General features: G+C 36.1%; 2 protein-coding genes across 2 annotated transcripts in view; one reads left to right on the plus strand and one right to left on the minus strand.

Annotated features, from left to right (window-relative positions):
• The window catches only part of tmem81 (transmembrane protein 81), a 7,050-nt gene extending 1,291 nt beyond the window's left edge, over nucleotides 1–5,759 (minus strand). The window contains 4 exon segments of the mRNA XM_015402386.1: nucleotides 4,062–4,252; nucleotides 4,642–4,757; nucleotides 4,969–5,132; nucleotides 5,568–5,759. Of these exon segments, the coding sequence (XP_015257872.1) occupies nucleotides 4,062–4,252; nucleotides 4,642–4,757; nucleotides 4,969–5,132; nucleotides 5,568–5,759 (663 nt within the window).
• Nucleotides 5,760–10,081: 4,322 nt separating this feature from the next.
• rab29 (RAB29, member RAS oncogene family) lies at nucleotides 10,082–20,930 on the plus strand. The gene is made up of 6 exons (XM_015402387.1): nucleotides 10,082–10,158; nucleotides 10,243–10,380; nucleotides 14,136–14,207; nucleotides 14,340–14,521; nucleotides 18,089–18,210; nucleotides 20,562–20,930. The coding sequence occupies exons 1-6, from the start codon at nucleotides 10,128–10,130 to the stop codon at nucleotides 20,686–20,688; spliced, it is 672 nt and encodes a 223-aa protein (XP_015257873.1). The 5' UTR covers nucleotides 10,082–10,127; the 3' UTR covers nucleotides 20,689–20,930.
• The last annotated feature ends 3,370 nt before the right edge of the window (nucleotides 20,931–24,300 follow it).

The following is a 24,300-nucleotide window of genomic DNA, read 5'->3' on the forward strand; positions in this document are numbered from 1 at the left end:
TATACACATCAAAATGCTAACATTAAAGTTGATATATACAGAATTCATGCTCTCCTCAGAAATTACATTCTCTAAATGTTGTGTTATATGGGGTAAAGAGAAAATGATGTCTCTGCAAGTCATCTAGGAGTCTTCAGTGAAATCATAGATAAGTAACTACTTTAATAATAATTTAATGTAGATATATAATTCTATGCAGAACAATTTTTGATAATATTAGGTAAGTAAAGACAATGGAAAAGATGTTTGCCCCAGAAATTTTGTCCACTAAACCTTTAATTTAGACAGAATGGATGTTTAAATATATGTGTCTATTTGTTAACAAAGTAGGAAAGTATAGTTAGTCATATTTAGAAAATATGGATGTTGTGCTCGTTCCAGTTTAGATTGACCCTGAGGTTCTGGTGCCTATCCGTTTTCGGCCAACTCTTGGTGTACATTGGTTTTTGACTGGCCACCCCTATTAAAATTCTCTGGCTACGCCTCTGCTCATTCAGATATTCATATAGTGTCCTACAAAATGTCTGCCAACCATTTTCAAAGATGGTGCATATAATCTTTCCTGAAAAGAATTCAGGGACATATATTCAGAAAGTCAATCTTATGTAAATGAGAAACATTTTTCCTTAAAGGTTGAATGGAGCAATTTATCAGACCAATGGACCTCCGCTATTAGTATTCTGTACCACCATCTTCTGAGAAAAAGACACTTAGTGTCCTCCTTCACACTTATCAGCAACACAGTAAGATGTGTAAAAAAAAAAGGCCTTGATGTAAATTAAGTTTTTACTGCAGGAGTGCTACCTCACATTAAAAAGATAGAGAAAATAATGATTAGAGTTGAATTTAATAGATTTATTTAATGTCACATTATTTGAGTTAATTGTCTATTATAGAGCCTAACTGGTGGTGCAATTCATTGCACCGTTACCTTGCAACTAGCAGGTCCTGGTTCAGTCCCTGAACATGCATGGGTTATCTTTGGGTGCTCCCAAAGTCCAAAAACATGACTTTGAAGTTCATTGATAATTGTAAATATCCCTTATACGTGACTGTGTGCACGGTTGTATGTCTCAGTCTTTCCATGCCGTGGCTGGTTTAAAAATAGTTGAGAAATGAGTGTTTCACACACAAAGAGGGTAGTTCCTCTTTGCATAAGCTCTCTAGATGTGGAGTACCAGTATTTTTCACATCTTCTCTACCACTTTTCTTTTAGTATCTAATGCAGTCAAGTAGGGATGTCAGTTCAATTTGGTTTCATCCATTTCCATTACATGGAGTAGCATCTAAGTTGAAGTGAGATCTATTATTGTAAGATGGCTGAGGTTTTTTCGATTGCAAAGACATCACAACAAGACTATTTCTCTGTTTATGGATGTTGTCAGACTCAAAGTAAGAGCAGTTTAAGATAAGAAGGTGGGCAGCGAGATGAAACATCCTTGATATGTGCAGGAGAGCGAGACAGAGAAGCCTTGTAGTTACCGACAAGAAGATATGAGCCAGAGGACGACTGAAGGGAAACTATATTAGCCAAATGCTGTGGCATGCTTTAGTTGTACTCTAGCACCTAAGGCCAGCGAAAAGTTTTTAAATGACAAACAACATATGAGTTATTAGAATATGCTGCGGGAAGTGATGCTGTCCCATAACCCAGTGGTTTCAAGGTGGGGAGCCACCAGGTCTTAGGAGGGCTTGGAAAAAAATATTTCTTTCATTATCATTAAATATATTTTCATATTATTATTAAGTATTAATTGTAATTGTCATGGTTTTGGTTCTGTTCAAGTTTGATCTCTGAGTTTTCATTGGTCTTATTTCCATTCTTGTGTTCTAGTTATTTTTGACTGTTGTATTTGAGTTCTTAGATATTTCTTGTTTACCCTCTTGTGTCAGTCTCCTTTTCCCTAGCTCCCTTCTTGCCTCTGTTCACACCTGCTCCCAATCTGCTAATTAGCCTGGTCTTTGTTTCTCTCTGCCATATATTCTCCTTCTGTTCAGTCACTCTTTGCTGGTTTGTCATCATTTTTTGCCCCCTTCTTGTGAGTAACCCTGGTTCTCAGATTTTGTGGATTTTGTGGATTTATGTTTTGGATTTTTTGCTTCTGTTGAACTTTTGGTTAATTAAATCTTCAAGAAACAACTTCAGCTTTTGTGTCTGCATTTGGGTCCTGTCAAACCTCGACCCCCACTGGACAGTAATAATATGTCATTTTAATATGACAAACCATTGGGATGTCTGGTTTTGTGTATCTGCTAATATGGCTGTCTGTTTTGGATCCATACTATTTTAAAGGCTCTAATAAGGTTCTATTTTCATAGTTTTGCATGTTTTCTCTGCCATTCCATGGATTTTCATTCCATTCAGTCTAAAATGGCCTTCCAAGACCTTTGGAAGATAAACAGCCCAACAGGTACAGGCACAGATACAATAAACCTCTATTTTACTAAATGTTAGACAAAAGGTGTTTTTCAACCAATTCATCCACTGATGAAGTTTATTAGTAGCTTCAAAGAATAGTCTTCATCTGTTTTTAATCAATTGTATTATGCCTACCGTAGTAGGACCATAAACTTTTATCACCTTTTCAGGGTTTTTCAAATTTTCATTATTGGACTTACTCAATTTTACAGCTGTCAAGGGGAGTTAAAAAAATGTTTGTAGCCCTATTGTAGTGCTTAAGAATCATCACATTAATTATCTACATGAACTAGACAGTATTTCTCTTTGTTTTCCATGTTCGAAAGCTAAACTTCCCATTTTTTTAATCATAAAGGGAAGGTATAGTCATAGATTATGACTAATGATGATGTGTTGAATGCAAAAGACAAAGTATCCAATTTCCTTAAATGCTTAATGTGTTTATAACGGTTTTAAGCAGTACCATACGGTTTGGCACAATTGTTTCTGTTGGAATTTTTCACTTTCTTTCAAAGGCTGCATTTTTCTTTTTTTTCCTTTGGGAAATCGCTGCATGTATCTGCATAAGAAAAAGTTATTCATTTATTACAATCTTTACCAGGATTGGCAACCAAATTATGCACATTATTAATGGCATGGCCAGAATACTGTTGCCCTCTCCATCAGATGGGTTACGGTGGTGTTGATTCGAATTTTTCTTAGTTTTTTTCTGGCAAGATTTATTTCAGCATAAAGTCTCCCGGCACCAGATGCAAACCCCTTGCAATATCTGTCTAAACCTCCTGCCTTGTTTAGATAAATTGTTTATCTACCCAACAGCCACACAGGACACATGATGGGTCATTGATCACAGACGGTCCTTAGGGTTTGAGGTGAACAAAGGAAATTATGCCTCTCTTGCACCAATGAGGCTTGTCAAGCCTCTGGCCATAACATTACCCTTCATCCTGGAAACTGGGTGGAAAACTCTTGGTTTAAATGGTTGTTTTATCTAATTCCAGTGTGTGTTGTGGTGATTCTAACATGTTAGGAGTCTGGGAAGGTAAAATACTACAAAGCCAGTGGCATAATATGTTTATGTCATATGGCATCTGGTAATGTTATATTTTAAACGATTGTCTAACTGAAACATAATTTATTCAGTTTTGATTTTGTCCTTTTACAACACTATCTGTTTGTCCTGAGAGTCTTGTGTTGCCTTTAGGGAACTCACTCTGTGGTGACGTGCCTGTGCTTCATGCCGTTAATGAAAGACAAAGTGCTGTGTCTAAATGTAGGCTGTTCTGGTTTTTGGACACCAATTTTCACGTCTGCCATCATGCCTTCAGTGCCTAGTGACAGCTTTTCCTTGACTGTGCTGAAGGACTCTCACCATACAGCCCTCCATTTTTTGTTTTCTTAATATTTACTGTCCTTTGGGTTTGGCTATTCTCAGACAAGACGTATAGTACATATGTCATGAAATAAAGTAAATTTCTCCACTGTGAGATCAATAAAGTCTATCAATATATAGTGCTACTACTGGATTGTGACTGATTTATACTTTCATCAAATATGGTATGAATTTGATAAGCAATGTCAGTGACATGGATTTGGGTTTTGAAGAGTTTGAAGAGCAAATAAATCTTTAACCAAACCGTACTGCGTAAAGAAGAACTCTCCCAGTGGCAAGGTGTAGCACACCCTGGTTTTGCTGGTTTTCTTTTCTATCCCACTGGTTCAAAGAGCTGTGGTAGTCCAGATTGACAACCCCAGCAGGTAAAACTCGGACACCCCAATAGGCTCTCTTCACTCTGCGATAGCTGGTGTCCTGCACGTCGCAGCGATATGTCCCTGAAAAAGATTTGGGCAGTTAAGCTGTTTATTTGCTTTCTTATTGATAATATTTGAAATGATGTAATTTAATCTTGGCTTCTCTTATACACATGGAATCACTGAGCTTTAATATTTTTATTTTCAAGGGTTTCTGTCAATCTTGGTCATCTACTAAAGAAACACAGGGAAATACAACTGCTTGACAACAAACAAAATTCATAAATAGTGTATCAACATACATTGCAATGTAATTACACCTATTATAAAAAAATCAAACAGATAAAAAAAAAAAATCTTAAATGTTATAACCTGTAAAAAACCCCTAACTTCTCTGAGAAATGCAGCATTGGAGCCTCGGTTTGAGCCGTCATACAGTTTTATGAAAACATTTGTACATGTGTCCTTACCTGCATCCTCCTCTCTGACCGCGTCCAGAACCACTCGATCCAAGTAAGGGGCCTCCCAACGATGAAACAGAGAATCATCTGAGCTGATTATTCCTCGGGCGTAGCGCCAAGATACCCTAAACAATGAGAGCCAAATGACTATGCTGAGATCTGCTCTCATTAGAATTCCTTTAAATATTTAAAACATTCCCAGAATAACAAAAAAACTGTAATTGCAATTCAATTCTGTGTTATAAACTTTTAAAAATGTAATCACAAAAAACTTTTTAAATGGAACATGAAGGTTTGATGGGGGGAAAAAACACAATGTTGTCATTTTACTCCTACCTCCAGGAGAACTTTCCCATTGCCTCCATGACTTCTCCCAAACAGTCAATCTCTACTCTCTGTCCAGAGGTGACAGTGATCGTCCTCAGTCCGCACTGCCATGAGTCCACACACTTTTCTTTTTGGACCCTGCACTTCTGTGACACATCAGACTGACTGATGTCCTGACATGAGTGATGTAAAAAGCAGAGTTTTATCTTCTACATGAATCAATGCATCATCATAATGATGCATGGATTTTGAGCTTTGAACAGCAGGACATATTACTTATAAATGTAGCTACAGTTATGAATTACAAGTTACTTCCCTAAAAATGACACTTTATGTTGTAGCAAATCTCTCCCCCCTATTTTAATTAGGACTTTCCTTTGGACAGCATTGATGATAGTTCTTGCCTTTATTCTGAGTATATACGCTCATTATCAGCATATCGTTAACATGTTATTACATCACAGATGTTTAGTGATGCCAAACAGTGCATCCTCTCTTTAATATTATTCATGTTCCAATCATGATTAGTCTATCAATGCTTTGCTCTTAATCAAAGGGAAATTTCTATATATTCCTTCCATTGTTCACTTTCTTCCATTTTAACTTACATTCTCTTCCATTGCTGTCTTGCTGTCTTTTAACAAACACAGAGTCTGTGTTTTAATCCCCAGCCCACAGGTTGCACTACAGGGGGAGCTGTCAGTGATGACCTCCAGTGGTATTTTATCCTCCTCCATGTCAGCAGGGATGAGAAGATGCAGAAATAGCAGGAAATGAAGCATCATGGTGCTAATATGCATTTTGTGTTCTGTGTGTTTGATGGTGTATCTACAAAAACAATAGATGAAAAAAAGCAATGAAATATTACAAAAAACATGAAAATTTGTTTTTCTATTTCGATCATTTTAAATGACTTTATATTCAAAAATATATTAAAAGGAACCATAAAAATCAGCTGCAGCTCCTTTTTGCCACATAAACTGTAGGACCAAAGGCACAGTTAATATTTTAACTCTAAGGCCAAAAACCCCCAAAAATATTTGCTTCTTCTTATCATGTTTCCGCTGTTATACTAAACATCAAGGTAATACCTTGAAGAAAGCCTGGGTTAATAATTTTGACGGGAAATCGGGAAATTTTGAAGGGAAATCGTTTTTTTTTTTTAATCCTTAAAATGCAGTCCTTGTTAAATCATCTATTTTGATCATTTTAAATGATCAAAATAGGAAAAAAAAAATTCTGATTCAGTTTGTCAGTTACTGTATATGAACCATTAGTAACTGACAGCCTGAAGAAATTAAATGTATTTTTAAGGATGACTATAGAATTATACAGTTTCAACTTCAAATTAACTGAAAATACATGTTTTAGGAAAATGTAACTTGCCACAGTAGTTAAATGCTCTTACCTTTAGCACGTAACAATGAAGAAAAAGGACCAAACTTAGATCATAGAGTTCAAGTTGCATTTTTTAATATAGATGTTTTGTTGTGGCAACAGCAATTCTAGAATGTGATCCTATTGTCTCCTCCTATCCTCTCTATATGATTCCTACATTGTGTCTTGCTTTTCTGTATGTATGAATTAGGGAGATTGAAGCCTTTGCTTTTCCATAGTTGTTAACATAAAAAAAAATTAAATTGTTTCATCTGCAGTTTTTCTTGCATCTTGGCCACCAGATGTCACACAAGCACAAGAAGACAAACCACAGTGGAACTGTTGGATTTGATGCATTGAGGTAAACTAATAAAGTATGAAATACTGAGAGATATCCATAATTTTCCCACTCAGTTCTGTCATATCAAAAACAGCAAAGAGGAAAGATTACAGGAAAGGACGCTGGATAAAAATGTGAAGCATGATCTTTTGTTACAGTATATTCAGTGGTATGGATCATTTAAAAAAAAAAAATCAGAGAATATGAACACATGAACTGATTTACTTGAATAATTTTCAGACTGTGTGCCCAGATTTTTTTATTCACTTTTTATTAATGGATTTGGATCAAGAGCTCAGATTTTGGTTATTTCCTATTTTTAGTTTGTGTTTGTTTTCTTCCTTTGAAATCCTCTGAATAACAGAATCGGTTTTTATTTTATTTTTATTTTTTTGTTGTGTTGGTTTTAATTACTCCACATTCAAACTAGTTAATGTTAATAGACCATACAGTCTATTCTATTTCAATCTCCATGCATATGTATTCGGTAGCTTCTATTTTTCAGGTGCAATAGGCCAAAAAGGGGCTTCAACTGTCTCTTGATGAAGGATTATAAGCAATTATGCAGTACTCTGCTGCCAGCAAATTAGTGTTTTCAGAACAATTAAAAAATAGTTGGAGATAGTTATCAGGACCACACGAAAAACATATTGAGTACAAAAAGATGCATATTAAAATGAAAGATGAAGCTACTGGAATCCATTCTCCTTCAGTGCTGTCAAATTCCTGAACTGGTACCCACCTAATAGGAGGTGGGGCCGGGGTTCTTTAGTCAGTTTAATTCAGGCTGAAGACTGAAAGACTCAAAATCAACTCCAGAATCAACTGCCAGATGTTAGAAAGACTTTTCAAGCAGGAAGAAGTCGGTATCTTTAAGAGTTATTTGATTTTTATACCAAAGCTATGCTTCATTTCATCCATCAATGAACCAAAAAATGTTAGCTGGAGAAGTAAAAGAATGATTCTCCTGTCTGTGAACTCACAAATACACCTCCTCCTCCTTGAGGAAAGAAGGAGGGTCTTTTCTGGATTTGTTTTCAGAAATACTGTCAAATGTTAGCTTGATTGTTAATCTCTCATTGATATAAAAATATATTTGTATTTCATATAGCTGCAAAGCAACTCTGCACACTAATGGTTTTCTAATAGGTTTGCACACAAATATATTCTCCTATGAAAGGCCAAACCTCCCATTTACTTTCTTAAACATTTGAGTCTGAGCTTTTAGGACTAACTTTGAACTCAACCATTGTTCAGTTAATATAATCAGACTCAGCTATTGTGCAGACAGTATAAATCATTGTCAACTGGTAATTGATCCATTTGTATGTCATCTGAGGTGGTTGGTTGGAGTTGGCCATGGGTTTGTTTCAGTCTTTTTCAATGCCCATTTGGAAAGCTGACCAGTCCTTGTGGATCACGGATTGATTGCCAGTTTATTATGGTGCAAAACAGAGTAACAGTGGAGAAACAACCATGCACTTCGATTACCATCACTGGGATTTGATAGAGGATGTATTACTGTGCAAGTGTTACTTACTCCTGCGTTAAGCAGATAAAAATGGAAAATATTTGTGGCAAAACCTGTAGACACACATCGTATACTTTCTTTCATTACTAATAATTTACTGTCACATGTTTTCAGTTCTTATTCATTCCTGCAAAGTTGTCAATTTTACCCCCTAGTTGTTAATATTTTTTCATTTCTCTCAGGTTCAGTATATCCCCTACAATTTATTTATGTGTGCATACCACATAGATCCAGACACTTAAATCACTCTAAAAACAATGTATTAAAAATCTTATTTAATTATTTAATGTATTATCTTTTTTTTATTTAGCAGTCATTTGTCTTTGTTAATTGTCTTTCTGTGTTCATCAATTAATGCTATCCTGTTACAATGCTGACAAAAGCGCAAGGATAAATACACTTTTTCCTATAAAACAATCACTTCATGCTTATGTAAAAATGCTAAATATTTAGCACAAAAATTCTTAGCAACATCAATGAAAAGACCTTTGAGAAACAGTAAGCACAGCTCTTGTTTTTCATCATGGATCATCTATTAGGACACTGTCTGGATTCTGCTTTGTCCTAAAACAGTTATTTATAAATTCTGAGAAGGACTCCATCTGCTGTCGGGAAGAGAACCAAGACACGACAATGAACATAAACAGGAAAAACCTCTCACAAAGTGAGTCAGGAGGATGAGTCAGCAGAAGTGGGGTGCTGAAACCTCGTTAGAAGCCAAGAACAACGGCCTATTTGGCAGATCGGGAAAACTCAGAAAGTGGTGAACACTAAAGTCCTCAGTGTGTGTGTGTGCCCACATTCCAGGCAATGGTTGTTGTAGTATAAGAGGACAGTAATAACAACCGAGATATCTGTGGTGTGTTGTATTAAAAAAATGTGTTTCCTCCAAGTTAAAATCAAATAAAATTAAGGGAAATATCCAGCAATAGATTTACACTGCAAAACAATTGAAATCTAAGTACCAGTAGGTTTTTTGTTTTTTTTTTTGTTTTTAAAGAGCATTTTTTTCTTGAATTAAGCAGTTAAGTGATTAACATTGCCAATGGAATAAGGAAAATTTACATCTAAAATAAAAAAAGTGGATATTATCTAATTGTCTCATTCCAAATTAGATAATTTGCCAATGGAATGAGTAAAAATACTCATTCCATTGGCAAATCTTATTATTTACTTGCTTAAATTATGCTAAATACACTTATTTTAAGAAATTTTTACTCCTTTCCAGATCGTTTTGCAGTGTACAGAAATATTTCTCCTACTTCAGGGCCATTTATCGGACATTTTAAGGCTTCCCAAACGAATTTAGGCACTGGAAAAAAAAAAAGTGTAAGAGTAATCCAAAGTTTTTTTTAAAGAAGCAATGGTTGATGATGATTTAATGGCATTGTTTGAATATTCTCTTTTGTTTCCAAACATTGTTAAAAAGTGCACACCTGTACTCCATTTGCAAATATTCTTTTGCACTTTGGAGTTTGTTAATTACGACAAACCTAAAAATCTTTCTGAGGCTTTACAAATCTCTTCAACACTTGCAAACTGCATTGATTTAATGAGAATCCTTTTAAATGTTAGCAGCAAAAGCCTCCTATTATTAATAGATACAGAAACCATTCTTCTAACCAGGGCTGTTTACTTTTTTGGTCTGCTGGGCTTCAGTGACAGTTGTCAGTTGCATACAGGCGTGGTTTAAGCTTCTGAACTATTTATGTGACAGTTAACTTCCTTGCATAAAGGGGAATAAACATTAGATCACAGTTGCAACTCAAAAGACAGCAGAGATTCTACACATTTTTTACATTAGATTAAATAGTTGTATTAAAAGTAGGAATTCTGCAAAAGATATTCCACATTTATACTAAGTGTTAAAAAAAGAAAGTAAAATAGCAAAGTTAGATTCAACTTCTGTAAAATGGTAATATGATTCTGCTGTTTATAGCTACGGACAAAGGTAAAAGCTCTTCTGTGTTTAGCATTTCCTATTTCCTATTTGAACTTTGAGCTTTGGCACATTTCTACTGAACTGTCTCTCAAGTTCTTTCACTTAGCAGAGAAATGACAGAGTACTTGCTGAAAATACTGATTGTAGGTGATGGAAATGTTGGAAAGTCTTCCTTTGTGCACCGATATGTTAGTGGACAGTTCAACAAAACGTACAAGATGACTGTGGGAGGTATGTGTGTGTCTTTTCTTGGCTTTTTATCTTTGCTGACTAGTGTGTATAATGTTTGATATGGAAATCTGACATTCCTGGCTCCTTTGAATGTAGAAGAATTGTAACTTTTACAAAGCACATATTGTTCAAATAAACCTAGTGGCACTTTTTTCCTGGCTGTAAAACTAATTCAGTGTTTTTCTAACATATTTTGTCCTGCTAGTTTCTTTTATTCAGCATAAACAGCAGAAAAAGGCAGAGAGAAGAGAGGAAGAAATAGGGCAAAGTTCTAGTAGGAGGTAAAAACCTAAAACCATAAGTTCCTTATTACAGCAGGTCATGATAGTTTGGTGATCCAGTCAACATATGCTTTGGAGATATGTGTCTCCATAATTTTTAATAACTCAGATGATCTGGTTCTGTTAAATCTACTAAAACTATGTTAGTAGTGAACTGAAACAGTTCATAGCTGAGTGTGAAACAACTGGGAGGGAAACTCGCTCTTCTAAATCTGAGGCAACTGTTTTCAATCAGTTCAATGGCAGCCTGCTTTCTCCAGGCTAAGTCAGTCTCTGCTTTAACCAGATTGCAGAGGAATTATACTTAAAGTTTGTGTGCCATTAAAAGATTTCAGATTTATCAAACATTTGCATGCAAGAAAACAAGCAACCTTTACATTGAAGACGAAACATTATGTCCTGCCCTCTATATGCACACATTAACAATTAATGGTCAAAGAAAAGCGACTCATGAATGTCATTGTGTTTAAAAAGAGTCAGTGGATTAATGTTACTTAATAGTTACCATTGAAAATCCACAGAGGAGAGAGAGAAAGAAGCACAGTTTTAACCCCCCAAAGATGTGCTGTTGAGTGAGGTACATATGTTTGGTAGCCAAAGTGGCATAAATAAAGAGAAAATATTATACTGTAACTGGTATCCTATTCAGTGTTTGATCTAACAACACCATCCAGACAGGCAATAATATCTCAGCTTTTTCGATACATTCAGAGAGTTATTTTGGTCCCAAACATGGCTTCAGGCACAGAGATAATGAATAGTTGATCCTGTGTAACGTCCGTCAGGAACTCCAGAGTGTTAATTTAATATCTGTAATTACTTCATAAAATAAAAGACAGCCTGAAATCAGAATAGGCTGCCCACCAAGCTATCGATAAGATTTAGTAGAGATGTTAGATGCTTCCTAATTTAGCAACAGGTAAGTGGACTGCTGCCTTAAGCATTTCAGCCCAGAATGCTTAATGCTGTTTATTCACAGTACCAATTGTTTACATATACATTTGCAATAACGTACTTTAAGTGTAATATGCAATTACCTTCCACTGCACTTTAATTTAGATAGCTTCTGCCCAAACTTTATTCATTTTATAGTAAAACCCATCTGTATATGTGCTATTGTACATAACTGTAAAAACCCTTTTTATAGTAATATCCACCTGTATATTATATTTGGTACATATCCAGCTGTAAATTTAGTTCATAACACTAGTTATCTATATATTATATTCATCTATTAGTAAGATTCTGTTTATAATGGTATTCATCTCTATACTTATTCAGTAGAAACCCATGTCCTGTATTTATGGAACCATTATTTATCCTGCACTTGCTGCTATTGCACTACTGTTTAGACCTAAACTGCATTTCATTGCCTTGCACCTGTACCTGTGTAATGACAATAAAGTTGAATCTAATCTAATCTAATCTAATAAAGAAATAATTATATATTTAAATATATATCAAATCTTAAATATACCATGGACAGCAGGTTATCCATATTTCGTTGTATTTCACCATGCACCAAGCTACCCTTATTTTTTTCTACATTGGGGTTGTGCACACTGATCATTTTCTTTCTTCTTCTGTCATGAACAGGTAGAATCAGGATCAGTCTCCCCATTACTGGCCCGTTCAGCATTGCAAGAGCAATGCTCTAGGGCAGCAGTTCTCATACCTGGTCCTGAAGTACCATTGCTCTGCAAATTTCTGATATCTTTCTATTGCACCAGATCTGTTTTAAATGATTGCGTGTGCTCCTCAGCAGCCATGAAGTGCTGCAGAAACCTATAATCATTCCTTATATAAGGCAGGTGTGTGGCAGTAAGGAGACATCTAAAACTTTCTGGACAGTCATAAAGTGGCCATCATCATAAATCAGGAAAGCATGATTCCTGAAAACGCATTATTCTCCCATGTTCAACATTGTTCTTCAGAGCAGTGTCCATCATGCACCATTATGCACAGGTGTCACAGGGACATTTAATGATTACAGCAATCAGTGTGAATGCCACTACTTGTTAAATTTATGTACTGATCTGTGGTATGACTCGCACTGTTGATCATCGCGAAGAAGAATGTGAATTTTGATTATGGATCTGACTTGCTCATAGGCCTTTTGTTATCTGTTTGACTAGCCTCCATGTATAGTTATGGTTGACCAATGCAAATATGAGTTATACTGTTATATCTGATGGTTATGGTGACAAAAAGTAATGATGAACACCTAGAAGGCTTAATCTAGCTCTCTAGGTGTTTAATCTCATTTCTTCTCCTCCTTATATGTGTGGCCTTTTTCTCATTTCCCCCAAAATGTGTGTAAGCAGTGGTCTGAGATGACGAGAGTGACTGCCAAGTTTGTTTTTGGTAATGGAAAGTGAAATAAGCAAGTCACTTTTCTGCACGTATAAAAGCTTGATGAATCAGACTCTAGGTTATATGTAGTTAAGACAAAAAAAAAATCAAAAATTGAAGCTCTTCAAAAAAAACACCCATCTATATTCTGAGCTTTTCACCTTTAGTCATTTCCAGATCTTCATGAAAAGATCATGATTCTAGAAAAAGGCAGATCAATCAAGTCTCTGTCTCATCCATGATGAGGTTGGAGTGTAGCCAGAACTCCTTGACATTGAAATTTGTCAATTTAGGTGGTGGTGGCCCTTTGCTTTCAAAGTACAAACAAATGAAGAAGATCCATTATTTATAAGAAGAACTAGGTGTCTCTTCTGGCCTGGAATATTCTATGCTCCTCAGCACTATAAATAATGTTGTGTATTACCTTTGTATTGGATCTTTTTTTAACCCTGGCCTGAGGCCAGACTCTTTGTACTGATTTAGAAGAGCTGGCTCCTGCTGGGCAAGAGCTCACCACTTTTCTTTTCTTTTCGCTGCTCAGTTCTCACTCAGTGGCTCTGCCCTGCTTGGAGTAAAGCTTTGTTTTCACTGACAGCATGTCAGCCTTTTGGTCAACCACATTTAACGTAGACAGTAGAACACTTCATTAATCCCACCTGGGGCAATTAGTTTGAGCAGTACACGAGACAAACAAACAAAAGCAAGCATGTAATGACATAAAAAAATAAGATGATTAAAAAAGAAAAGACAGGAAGCTTAAGAACCAACGTTAATAATGATTACAAAATACAGAAAGATAGTAAAAAAGATAACACAGCTATCTTTTAAATCAAAATAAAATTATTAAAAAACACAGCCACACCACATAGAATGTAAAAGCCAAATGGCTGTTGGTATAAAATAGCAGTAGTATAGCAGTTTGTTTTACAGTCAGGCGTTACATAGTGGCGTCCTGAAGGCAACAAAGGGAATTTAAAGAATTTAAAGATAAGGGCTCATACCAGTGTGAAAACAATGAGCGTGTCTGTTTCAGAAAATATGTTTCAACATCTTTTATGAATCTGAGATTTTCTATATTAACTCAATCTGTGTTACTGATGTGGAATTTATTTTCTTCTCTAGTGGATTTCTCTGTTAAGTTGCTGCACTGGTCTGACAAAGAAAAAGTCAGAGTACAACTTTGGGATATTGCAGGTAAGAAAGGGGTTGATTTCAGGTCTGTTGTGCATGAATGCAAATATTGGTTTAGCAAAGAATGACATGAATAGAAATATTTGCAGATTGAGGAACTGTGAATAGTTGTTTTTCTTTTTTTTTTTTTCCCAGGCCAGGAGCGTTTCATATCAATGACTAGATTGTATTATAAAGGTGCAATGGGCTGTATTGTGATGTTTGATGTCACAAACTCAACTAGTTTCCAAAACTGTCACTACTGGAAACAAGACCTGGACAACAAGACCATGCTCCCCAATGGACGCCCCATCCCATGCATCCTGCTGGCGAACAAGGTGATTCAGTGCATTCAGTCAGTGCATGATACATTAGGAGAGCTTGCAGGCTTAGCACAGATGAATAAATATCTCGCTCATGTTTTTTGTGTGAGCTATATGACGTCTAAAGGCTTTTGGTTTGTAGACTAAGCATTAATCTGCAACATCTCTTGGTCCCTGGAATTTTAGATTTCTTTGAATTTGCACATATATTTATGTCCTGTTGTCTTCCAACTGTTTATTGGTACTAAACACAAAATACTAAAAGAAGTTAGTTCCATGAAATTCTGAAATATTGAAGTTATAAGAAAATTAACAAAATAAGAATGATTACGTTAAGAAATTTAGATGTAGAGATGCCAGAACCAGTCAAATGTACCTTTAACATTAGATGTATACATATTGTATAAAAAAATACATGACTTTTCATGCTCACGGTCTGGTTTTTAATCACTACTTTCCTGCTTTAGGTCAAAAAAGATTAAGAAATCCCTGAATACTGGAGACAGAATTTTAAAATGTTAATTTATTTTTTATTTTTTTTGTTCAGAAGATTACATACAGTTTCTTGGATTTTGGTCCACTGTAAATCTAATTACCGTTATTTTAAAAAAGCATGTAAAGTGGTTGCACTTACAAAAATATGTAAACTAGGTATTTTATTTTTGGAACTAAAGAGAACATTATTTGAAGAGTAAATTTGTACACACTAAGACAACTCAGAAAAATAATTTTAATATATTAAATAATTGCATTGCATTTACTGGTAAATCCACTCATTGCCCCTTAATCTGTCAGGGTCGCAGTGTGGCTGGTGGAAGGGATCATTTAGAGGCGCAGTCAACAGTCATGTTATTGGACTGTGGTAAGATGCCAGAGTACCCGGAAATAACCCACACATGCACATGGAGAACACGCAAACTCCAGGAAGAGGGAATCAATCCCAGGCCCTTCTTGCTGCAAATCAACATCGCTACAAACTGCACCACCGTGCAGCCCACTGTTATCCAATCTTATGAAAGTTGGGATAACACAGCAGTTCTGGGTTATATGTCATTGATCTGAAATCTGATATACTTTCTAAAACCAAGGGGGAAAAAAATGCATTTAAAACAAATATCTCTACATAAATCAAAAACAGGTTCCAATATTCTAAAATGTTCTGAATTACAATTAAAAATAGTGAATGTTTTCTTTTTCATATTATTATTAACTGTAAACATTGTCTTTAATGACATCCACAAACAGCATACTGTAATTTATATGCTTTGCTGCAGGCCAGTATCATGGCATCTCATAGTCTATCCTTGTGTAATTTGTGAATGTGTCCTTGAACCAACATTGTAGAACATGTTTGTAACCTACATTATTCTGAGCTGTTTACAGTGTTGAAGAATGACATGGAATATCTTATCTACAGATTACATGATGATATATAGTAATATGTAAATGTGCAAGTCTATAGTCAGGGGTTAATTTGTATTTTTGTCACCTTGACAGGTTGATAGTAGTGAAACCTGCAATAATATGTGGTTTGGAGATGGATAAATTTTTCCAAAAGACATTGGTCTGCACTACTAGAAATTAGCAAAGAATGGAATGGGACAGTTTAGGGCAAGATTGAAATTTTTTTTTGAGCTTGCACAGAACACCTTGTGATTAAATCCAAAGGCTGACTTAATTTAAAGATCACTTTTCCAGTAATGCTGATCCCTTTAAACACAGTTGAACTTGCAACGGTCAGATATCCATACACCTTTTAAGATGGGTTAAGTATACCCCAATCAAACATCAGCGTATTGTAAATTAAGCTGCAGTCAAACCTTAAAGTTATTGTGGATTATATAATAAGATGGATGAAAAAAACCCCCGGGGGGAACCCCAAAAGGAACAACAAAAAAAAAAAAAACCCTGCAAAATAACAAGGAAAAAAACCTTGGGAATTAAAAATAAAAAAAGCCAAAAAGTAAGTAAAAAGTGGGCAAACAAAACAAAAAGGGCAGCGGAAGGGGGAAGTTGCCCCGCAAACGCAAGGGTGGCCGGCCAAACCCCAAACTCGCGCTCACAATCACAGTGTCCCCGAGAAAAACACCCCCCCCAGAGTCTACGGAGAGGGGGCGCAGAGACACTGGGCACAACAGTACACCAACACCGCGCCTATAACAGAGACCCACAACACAGCTGGCGACAAAATAGAGCGCCACAACAACAGTGTGTGAATGAATGGATGAATGACTGAATTCAGTCTAAATGGCTTTAGTCAAACGATCCAACTTGAAAAAGTGCCATATAAGAACAGGCCATGTTACCATTAACGATTTTACAGATAATTAATATAGTACTTAACTAGAACTGGAAGTTATAGTCAATTAAAAGATAATTAAAATCAAGGCTAAAACCTACATTAGTGCATAATTATGATTATTAGTTAAATGATTATTGGAGTCTGGTTACTCAACAAGGCTCTTTAGTGTTCTACTCAAGGTTAGACTTCTGGACCGGCTGTTAGAGTTTTCTTTCCAGTTTTCTTTCACCAATTTAGTAATTTAGAGTATGGTTATCAGCAGAGTTGTTAATCACCAACCAAAGAAAAATGTCTCTGTTTCTTCAAGTGTTAACCAAAGGGGAGATTAATCTGGCTCTGAGGGAAAAATCGTTCACCGTATAAATAATCACAGAACACCACTGGTTATAATATCTGTATCTTGATTGACTAATAATCCATATTAAAGTATTGTTGTAGCCATTAAAATAGCAGCAGATGCTAATGAATACTGTAACAACTGATGCAGAGATCTTAAATGTAATCAAAACATGCCAGACTGGAACAATGGGTTGTAAATCTCATAAAATGGCTGCCTGGCCAAAATGAGGTAGCCTGGAGTTAACAATGCTAGCCAAATAAGGTAGCTTGGAGTTAATAATGCTGGACACTTAACCTTATCACATTAACTCTCAGGACGAAAAGAGAAAAATCAACACATACAGACCCACACATCCTCATTTACACACACACTTCATAAATTCAACATTCAGTTCAGGACCCTTTGATATAAAATCATTGACATCTAAGATCTAGGAGTTTTCTTCAGTTAAAACACATGGAATTTATCTATTCTATACCTCTCCGAAGCTGTTGTACCTCAGTAAGCATCAGATTTTTAAAAAAAGGTTTTACTATGTGCTGATTCAGTGGACGGAAGGATCGATGTTCAGTCCAGTTCGGCCAAGAAATTAAGTTCGGTCCAAAAGGCAGCTCTCGGAGAGAATTCAAATAGTCTGATGCAACAACAAAAGGAGAACAGTGCCTTAAACAGTTAAACTTAAACTTAAAGCAGTGTAGGGACTTGTCCAATGAAGGTATAAGCCATAGCCGATGTCAGCTCTTTTGGCCTCTTTGGTCGACCAAAGACGAGATGCTGATGAAAGACACAACTTCCAGTTCTCTCTGAATCATAGGCAGTTGGCATACTGGTTTCACCAGTGAACACGGACAATTCAAAGGAAAGGGATGTATTTTTAACTGAATGACTACTAACAAGTTTGTCTCTTTTGTGCCCTCTATTCTGTCCTGCTCTCCCACAGTGTGATCTTTCTCAATGGGCTGTCAAAGCAGAAAGTATAGAGAAGTTCTGCAAGGCAAATGGTTTCTTAACATGGATGGAAACTTCTGTCAAAGATAACAAGAACGTTGGAGAGGCTATGAGGTAACCTGCCATGTTGACTCAAAACCACTACATCCAAAGCTTACATGGTGCAGCATGACAACTAACAATATTTATACTTCCCTTTTCTTTATTCTACACTTCCTTCTATCTTTGAGTTGATTTTAACATTTGCTTTTAAAGTTTTATAATGTCTGGTACCATAATATTGTTTTGATCTTCTTAAAATTCAAGCTCCACTAATAGAACTTGAGCCGAGCAGCTGCCATGATTTGTGGTTAAGTCCGTGTCACACCTTGATGATTTAGCCAGTATATGCTTGACGTCCCAGAATCTTCTACAATGCTGGCATACGCTGAACTTTCTATGTATATTTTCAATTTTGGGCGTATACAAAGAGTATTCATAACCAGTCCAGAATCATATCCAATGAAAGTCTAATTTATGCATAACACACAACAGCGTAATGCCCATTAAATTTCACAAGCCAGTGTCCTGAGGGGGGCAGCAATGTGCCCGGAGACTCCCAACCTGTATAAAAAGATTTCTTTGATCGTTTTATTAACCTAGCTGCCCACCAAAAACAAATAAATAAAAAGGTTTGCAGTTGCAGCAGATTCAGCATCATGTCTGCTAGGAAATGTGTTGGTCATGGATGTGACCATAACACTCACCTTCTCACTCGCTCTATAATGGGGATGAAGTCTGGAGGAGAACTGACAGGTTCCTCCTGTGAACCCACTTTCATACCAAAATGCTGCCAATACACCATTATACAGTAGCTGTAATTTAGAAACTTATTCAGCGGTCATTTGAAACGCGTCAAATTTGTTGATTTGCATTGGAGATAAGTCATTGATAAGTTATGCATAAGTTCATAGGTTTTAGATAAGCTAGACACTACGACTTATGAGTAACTTACACTTAACATATGTCAACGATCAAAAACTTACCTGTAACTTGTGCACTGAAACAGGTGTGCCTGTGTGTTCTAGTGTTCTTCAGCGTGCTCATAACTTATACAACGTATGCTAGCATTTTTGCCAGATTCTTCATACTTCAGGCATACGCTGTCTAAATTATCAAGGTGTGACATTGGCTTCAGGGAAGGACTAGCGATGGGAAGTTCATCTATTTTGGCCCAGCTCACAAATGGCTCTCTTATTTATTTTAGCTTAAGTGGGCAAATATCGATATTTTGTATGGTAATGAATAATTTTTCATTCAGTGCTTTTATGTCAAAGACAATGATTTTAAACTCTAAATAAATCCTGACCTCCTCGTTAATATATTTTTGCTCTATTAACCTGTATACTTATTTAATTGTTGTTTGTTAATATCAAAGTCAATGTCCATTTATTTATACAGTAAAGCATATACAAAATGAACAGATGTTGACAAAGTACAGCTCAATGAAATAACATAAGAACATATATATATATATTCAAAAACAAAGTTAAAACTACAACTAATATACTCCCTAACTATGATAATAAGACAAACAAACTCAGTTAGGATCAAACGCCAAGGAATAGAAGTCCAATCACCTCTGAATTTTATCATGGATCTTTTTAAGAGAAGCTGGTTGGTTGACCGAAGTACTTTTTCTGGAATGTAAATGTTAAGATCACAGGAGATCATAGAAGCTACTTGGATTCTGTTTGACTCATTCATAGCACTGTTTTTGATTAGTGATATGAAGTGGTCAATCCATTTCAGTTTTCAAAGACAAGCATCAAAATCCTAACATCTAACCCTTGAACAAACTGGCAGCAAGTGAGAAAAAGCCAAAACCGGTAATATGTGCTGTCATTTTTAATACCTTTTTAAAGACAATCTGCTGCATTTTGGACCATTTTTAAGCAATGCAAAGATTTTATACCTAGTAAATGGTAAATGGCCTGTACTTATATAGCCCCTTTTTAAGTCAGGAGACTTCAAACCACTTTACTGTACACTACATTCAGTCATTCACCCATTTACGCACACACTGATGGTGGCAAGCTACATTGTAGCCACAGCTGCCCTGGGGCTCACTGACAGAAGCAAGGCTGCCGTACACTGGCGCCACCGGGCCCTCTGACCACCATCAGTAGGCAATGCAGGTGAAGTGTCTTGCCCAAGGACACAACGACACTGAAAGCCGGAGCCGGGGTTTGAACTGTCAACCCTTCGATTTCAGGGAAAACTCCTACACCTGACGCCAGTGTTGCCCCAGGCTAACATACAATTCTGTAGAATAATAAACACTGGACTGCATGATTGCGCTCATCTGGTTGTCTAGTTAAAAGCACCATCCAAAGTAAAACCAAAAGTTCTGATAGTAGAATGACTGTATGGGGCCAAGACTATCATGGGTTACATTTAATTTGTTAATATGCTTATTTTTTCAGGAGGCTGGTGGAGGAGGCGTTATCATTGGAGTCCAGTTTGGATCCACTGCAGGCCAAAACAGAAGTTGGTCTTCAACCAGAATTGGAGTCAAAACTCAGCAGCAGTGCAGGAAGAAGCTGCTGCTGAGGCAGCAAACATTTTTATCTAGTAGACAATCTAAAACACCTCAAGTTGGAATCAAGTAATTAAGGGCACTTCATGATAGTGTTACAGGTTATTTTTTAAGTCTTGGCACCGCTTTGACATGATAGGTCACATAAATAAATGCTGAATGTACACTTTATACATAAGCTGTGTAACTGAAACATAATTTAACTTTATTTAGAAACTGTTCACTACAAAGGTAATCAAAAATGATCCTTCTTTGAATCCATAAACCTGTTGTAAAAATATTCATAAACATTTTTCATCAAAGGAAAACAATGACATGTGTGGGGTCTCTTAAAGTTTCTATTACTTTATAGCAATTAAAACATCAGTATGAATGTCTTGGAATGTCTTTTTTTTTTACAAATTTCTTATTTTGGATTAGCTTATGAATAATTTCTGATCAAATAAATATAACTTGCTTGAAAATGCAGCTGTTGGCTGCTGTAAATAAAGATGATCAAATTAAATATAGACCTTTTCCTGTATGTTTTATTATATTTACCAAGTTTTATATATACAATTTATTTATATTAACTATAAGTTGAGTTGGGTATCTAATAGGGAGTTGGCTGAAGTAGCAAATACTTATCTGGCTCTATCTGCTTGAATTTTTATTTCATCCCTATTAATACATCTGTTTAAGAAATTAGATTCCACTCTAAAAAAAATTATTTTTGGATAAGAAACAAATGTGTTACTCACTAACTGTAACGGATGGGGTCAGTGCTGTTTGAAACAAGCTTTATTTAGAAATAACTCAAAGCGGGGTTTGGGGCATGCTGCTCCAAAGCAGGAAACCTCCTGTGGCAGAGACGACTCACAAGTACTCACGGTACTCACAAGCTGGCAGGGTCAGATTGACAAAAGGCTTCACTGGGTCAGGCTGGTAGGCAGGTCCAAGGACAGAAATGGGTCAGGCAACAGACAGGCAATCACAAGGTAAAATGCTGGAATGCTCATGCAGGTGGCTAGAGACAATCTGGCACTGGCAGCTGATCTGCAGAGGGTATATATGAGGTAAACAGCTGTAATGAATGGTGGATCAGACTAATAACAGAGTCGAGACTGTCACACTAACGATGTGATGAACTGGAACTAAAGTAAATCACCGGAGACGAGTGACCAGAAGCAAATGGAGCATGGAGCTGAAGTGAACCTTGCAAGGATTAGCTTTCCCACCAAGAATACTTCAAGAGCAAATCCACAACATAAGCAGAGGGTAACAAAAGAACTCAGAATAAGGTCTAAAAATCTGCATACAACACACTGGACTCAATCAATGTAAGAGTTCATGATTTAACAATACGAAAGAGGGACCTGACAAACAGCCCAGCTCTAAGGCCAGAGCTATTCAGGACCAAAGAGAATACAAAGGCGAGACAACATTGCAGTTTTCTTGAAGGTGCCCCACACACTATGTGAAAGTCATGTAGAGTAGTATGTAACACAATGTGTTTTGTTCCCTAGTAGGGAGGGATATGTTAGCCCTAAGAAACACATCTTGGTTCTCCAACGGGGTAAAATAAATGTTATAGAGTAGCCATGTCAAGGTTATATTCAAATCTGATTTAAATGTTACAGTATGACCTTAACCAGGCTGTATGTGGTAAAAAAAAAAAAAAAAAAAGACTTCCAAGGTGGATAAATCAAACTAAATATACAAAAACCACTTCAGTCACGAGTCAAAATTACATATATATAAAGTATTTGAAGGTGGCAGTTGTGAGAAAAAGCCTTTGGACAGATCTGCTTGTGTGTTTTAATCATTTCTAAAATTAAATCCTTTTTCCAACAACCTGTAGCTATATTAAACTGATAACAAATATTTAGATTTGACAAAGTAAAAAGCAGGGGGAAAAAATGAATAGCACCATAAATACTATTGGTCAGCCTTGGAAAAAAAGAGTGTTCCCATGAATTTTACTTTTAAGGTCGGTGTGATTTCTTTTCAGGAATTCAACTGCTTGCTTTTTGAGAAACAGACAAGCAAGGATCAAAAGCATAAGGGAAGCACAAGGACCGCAGGAAGGAAGGTTTAACGATTTTTGCGTGGAAGCTGAGTGAATTAGATGGAGATGGAGAGCACCTCTCAGCCAACACACACTGAGTCATTCAGACACATGACGTCTTTATGCTAAAAGAAGGCATGTGTGTGGATGAGCTGAGATAATCATAAGCAAGCGTTGTTGGATTTTGGTGAGTATATGAAACAGGCACATGGATAGGCATGTGTCCTCGATAAGCATGGTTTGTAATGCTGGATTTTTCCAACAGAGAAATCACATGTAAATTACAGGGAGAAAAGAAGGGGAAGGGATGTTTTACTGAGACAAGGATGCTCTAAACAGAGATTAAAACTAAATAGTAGTTTGGTATATTTGTTCATCATTAAAAGATGGCAAAGATTGATGGATAGGAATTCAGGTCAAACAATCTGCACCGAAACAGTTTGAATACAATTTTTTCTTAAATGTGTAATCATTTTCCATAATAATATTAAATCTTCAAAATCCATGGAGGTAGATAGATACCATCTAAATGTATTTTATTTATTTTTTTATCCTGCCAGTTTTTACCCGTACAAATAGTATTATATTATACTATATGCTTTTTTTACTTTTATTTATTGGAACAGTTTACCTAATAAACATGAACAGCTCAGGAGGCATAATTATAAAGCTGAGGTTCATGTTGGTAGCGACCAGTTTTGCTGTTTTGGCAGAAATATGGAGTAGCATACTGTAGCCTTTCCTGTATTAAAATACCATGCCATACCTGAAAAATCCTTACAGCTTACAAGTTGGCTGGTTACATTCAGCAGTCATTGGAATCCACCCAAGATCTATCCAAGGAAGGAGCAAACATGAAATATTTCAAGTTAAATTTGTTTATTTATAACATGCCAGTTGCTTATACTGTACATGCTATCTAAAGGTATTTTTCAGAGACACTTCATTGAAATCATAGAGACAGATTGCCTAAAAGTTTCCATCTTAGGGCCGTGAAGATTGAATTGCATCATTGACTATAAAGAATTTACTCCTCTTGGAGCATGTGTCGAGAATAGACAACGTATTGTTAACTTGGCAGCAATCCCTCACACCAAGCATGCACACAGCAACAGTGGAGAGGAAACATTGCCTTTTAACAGGAGAAAATATCTGGCTGAACCAGGCTCATTGTGATTGCCCTTTCATTGAGGACAATTGGAGGGTTCACAAGGACAGAAGCAAATAAAAAATATAGATGGAAGCACTGATCCATAAATGATTTTTATGTTAGAAAATGTCATAAATTAGCTGCACAGGATCTATGTAAAGAAAAACAGTAGCAGAAGAGCTCTAAGCTGGTTTTCATTTAAAGTCTTTGAGTTAACAAAGATTGAAGCAGAATGAGGAAAATAGATGATCCTTTTTTTAAGAGAACTATAGTTCTTCTGTTTGTAGATCATGGTTTCTCTCTTTAAACGGCCTTTGCCTCTAATGGAAGTATATTTTACAAAAGTTTTTTGATTTTTCCATATTTGTCATGATTTTTAATCACACAAACCATAAAAAGTTGTGTGTGTGTGTGTGTGTGGGGGGGGGG

This window comes from Cyprinodon variegatus, unplaced genomic scaffold, assembly GCF_000732505.1.
Source record: "Cyprinodon variegatus isolate N-32 unplaced genomic scaffold, C_variegatus-1.0 Scaffold1342, whole genome shotgun sequence".
In the NCBI taxonomy this organism is placed as follows: Eukaryota; Metazoa; Chordata; class Actinopteri; order Cyprinodontiformes; family Cyprinodontidae; genus Cyprinodon; species Cyprinodon variegatus.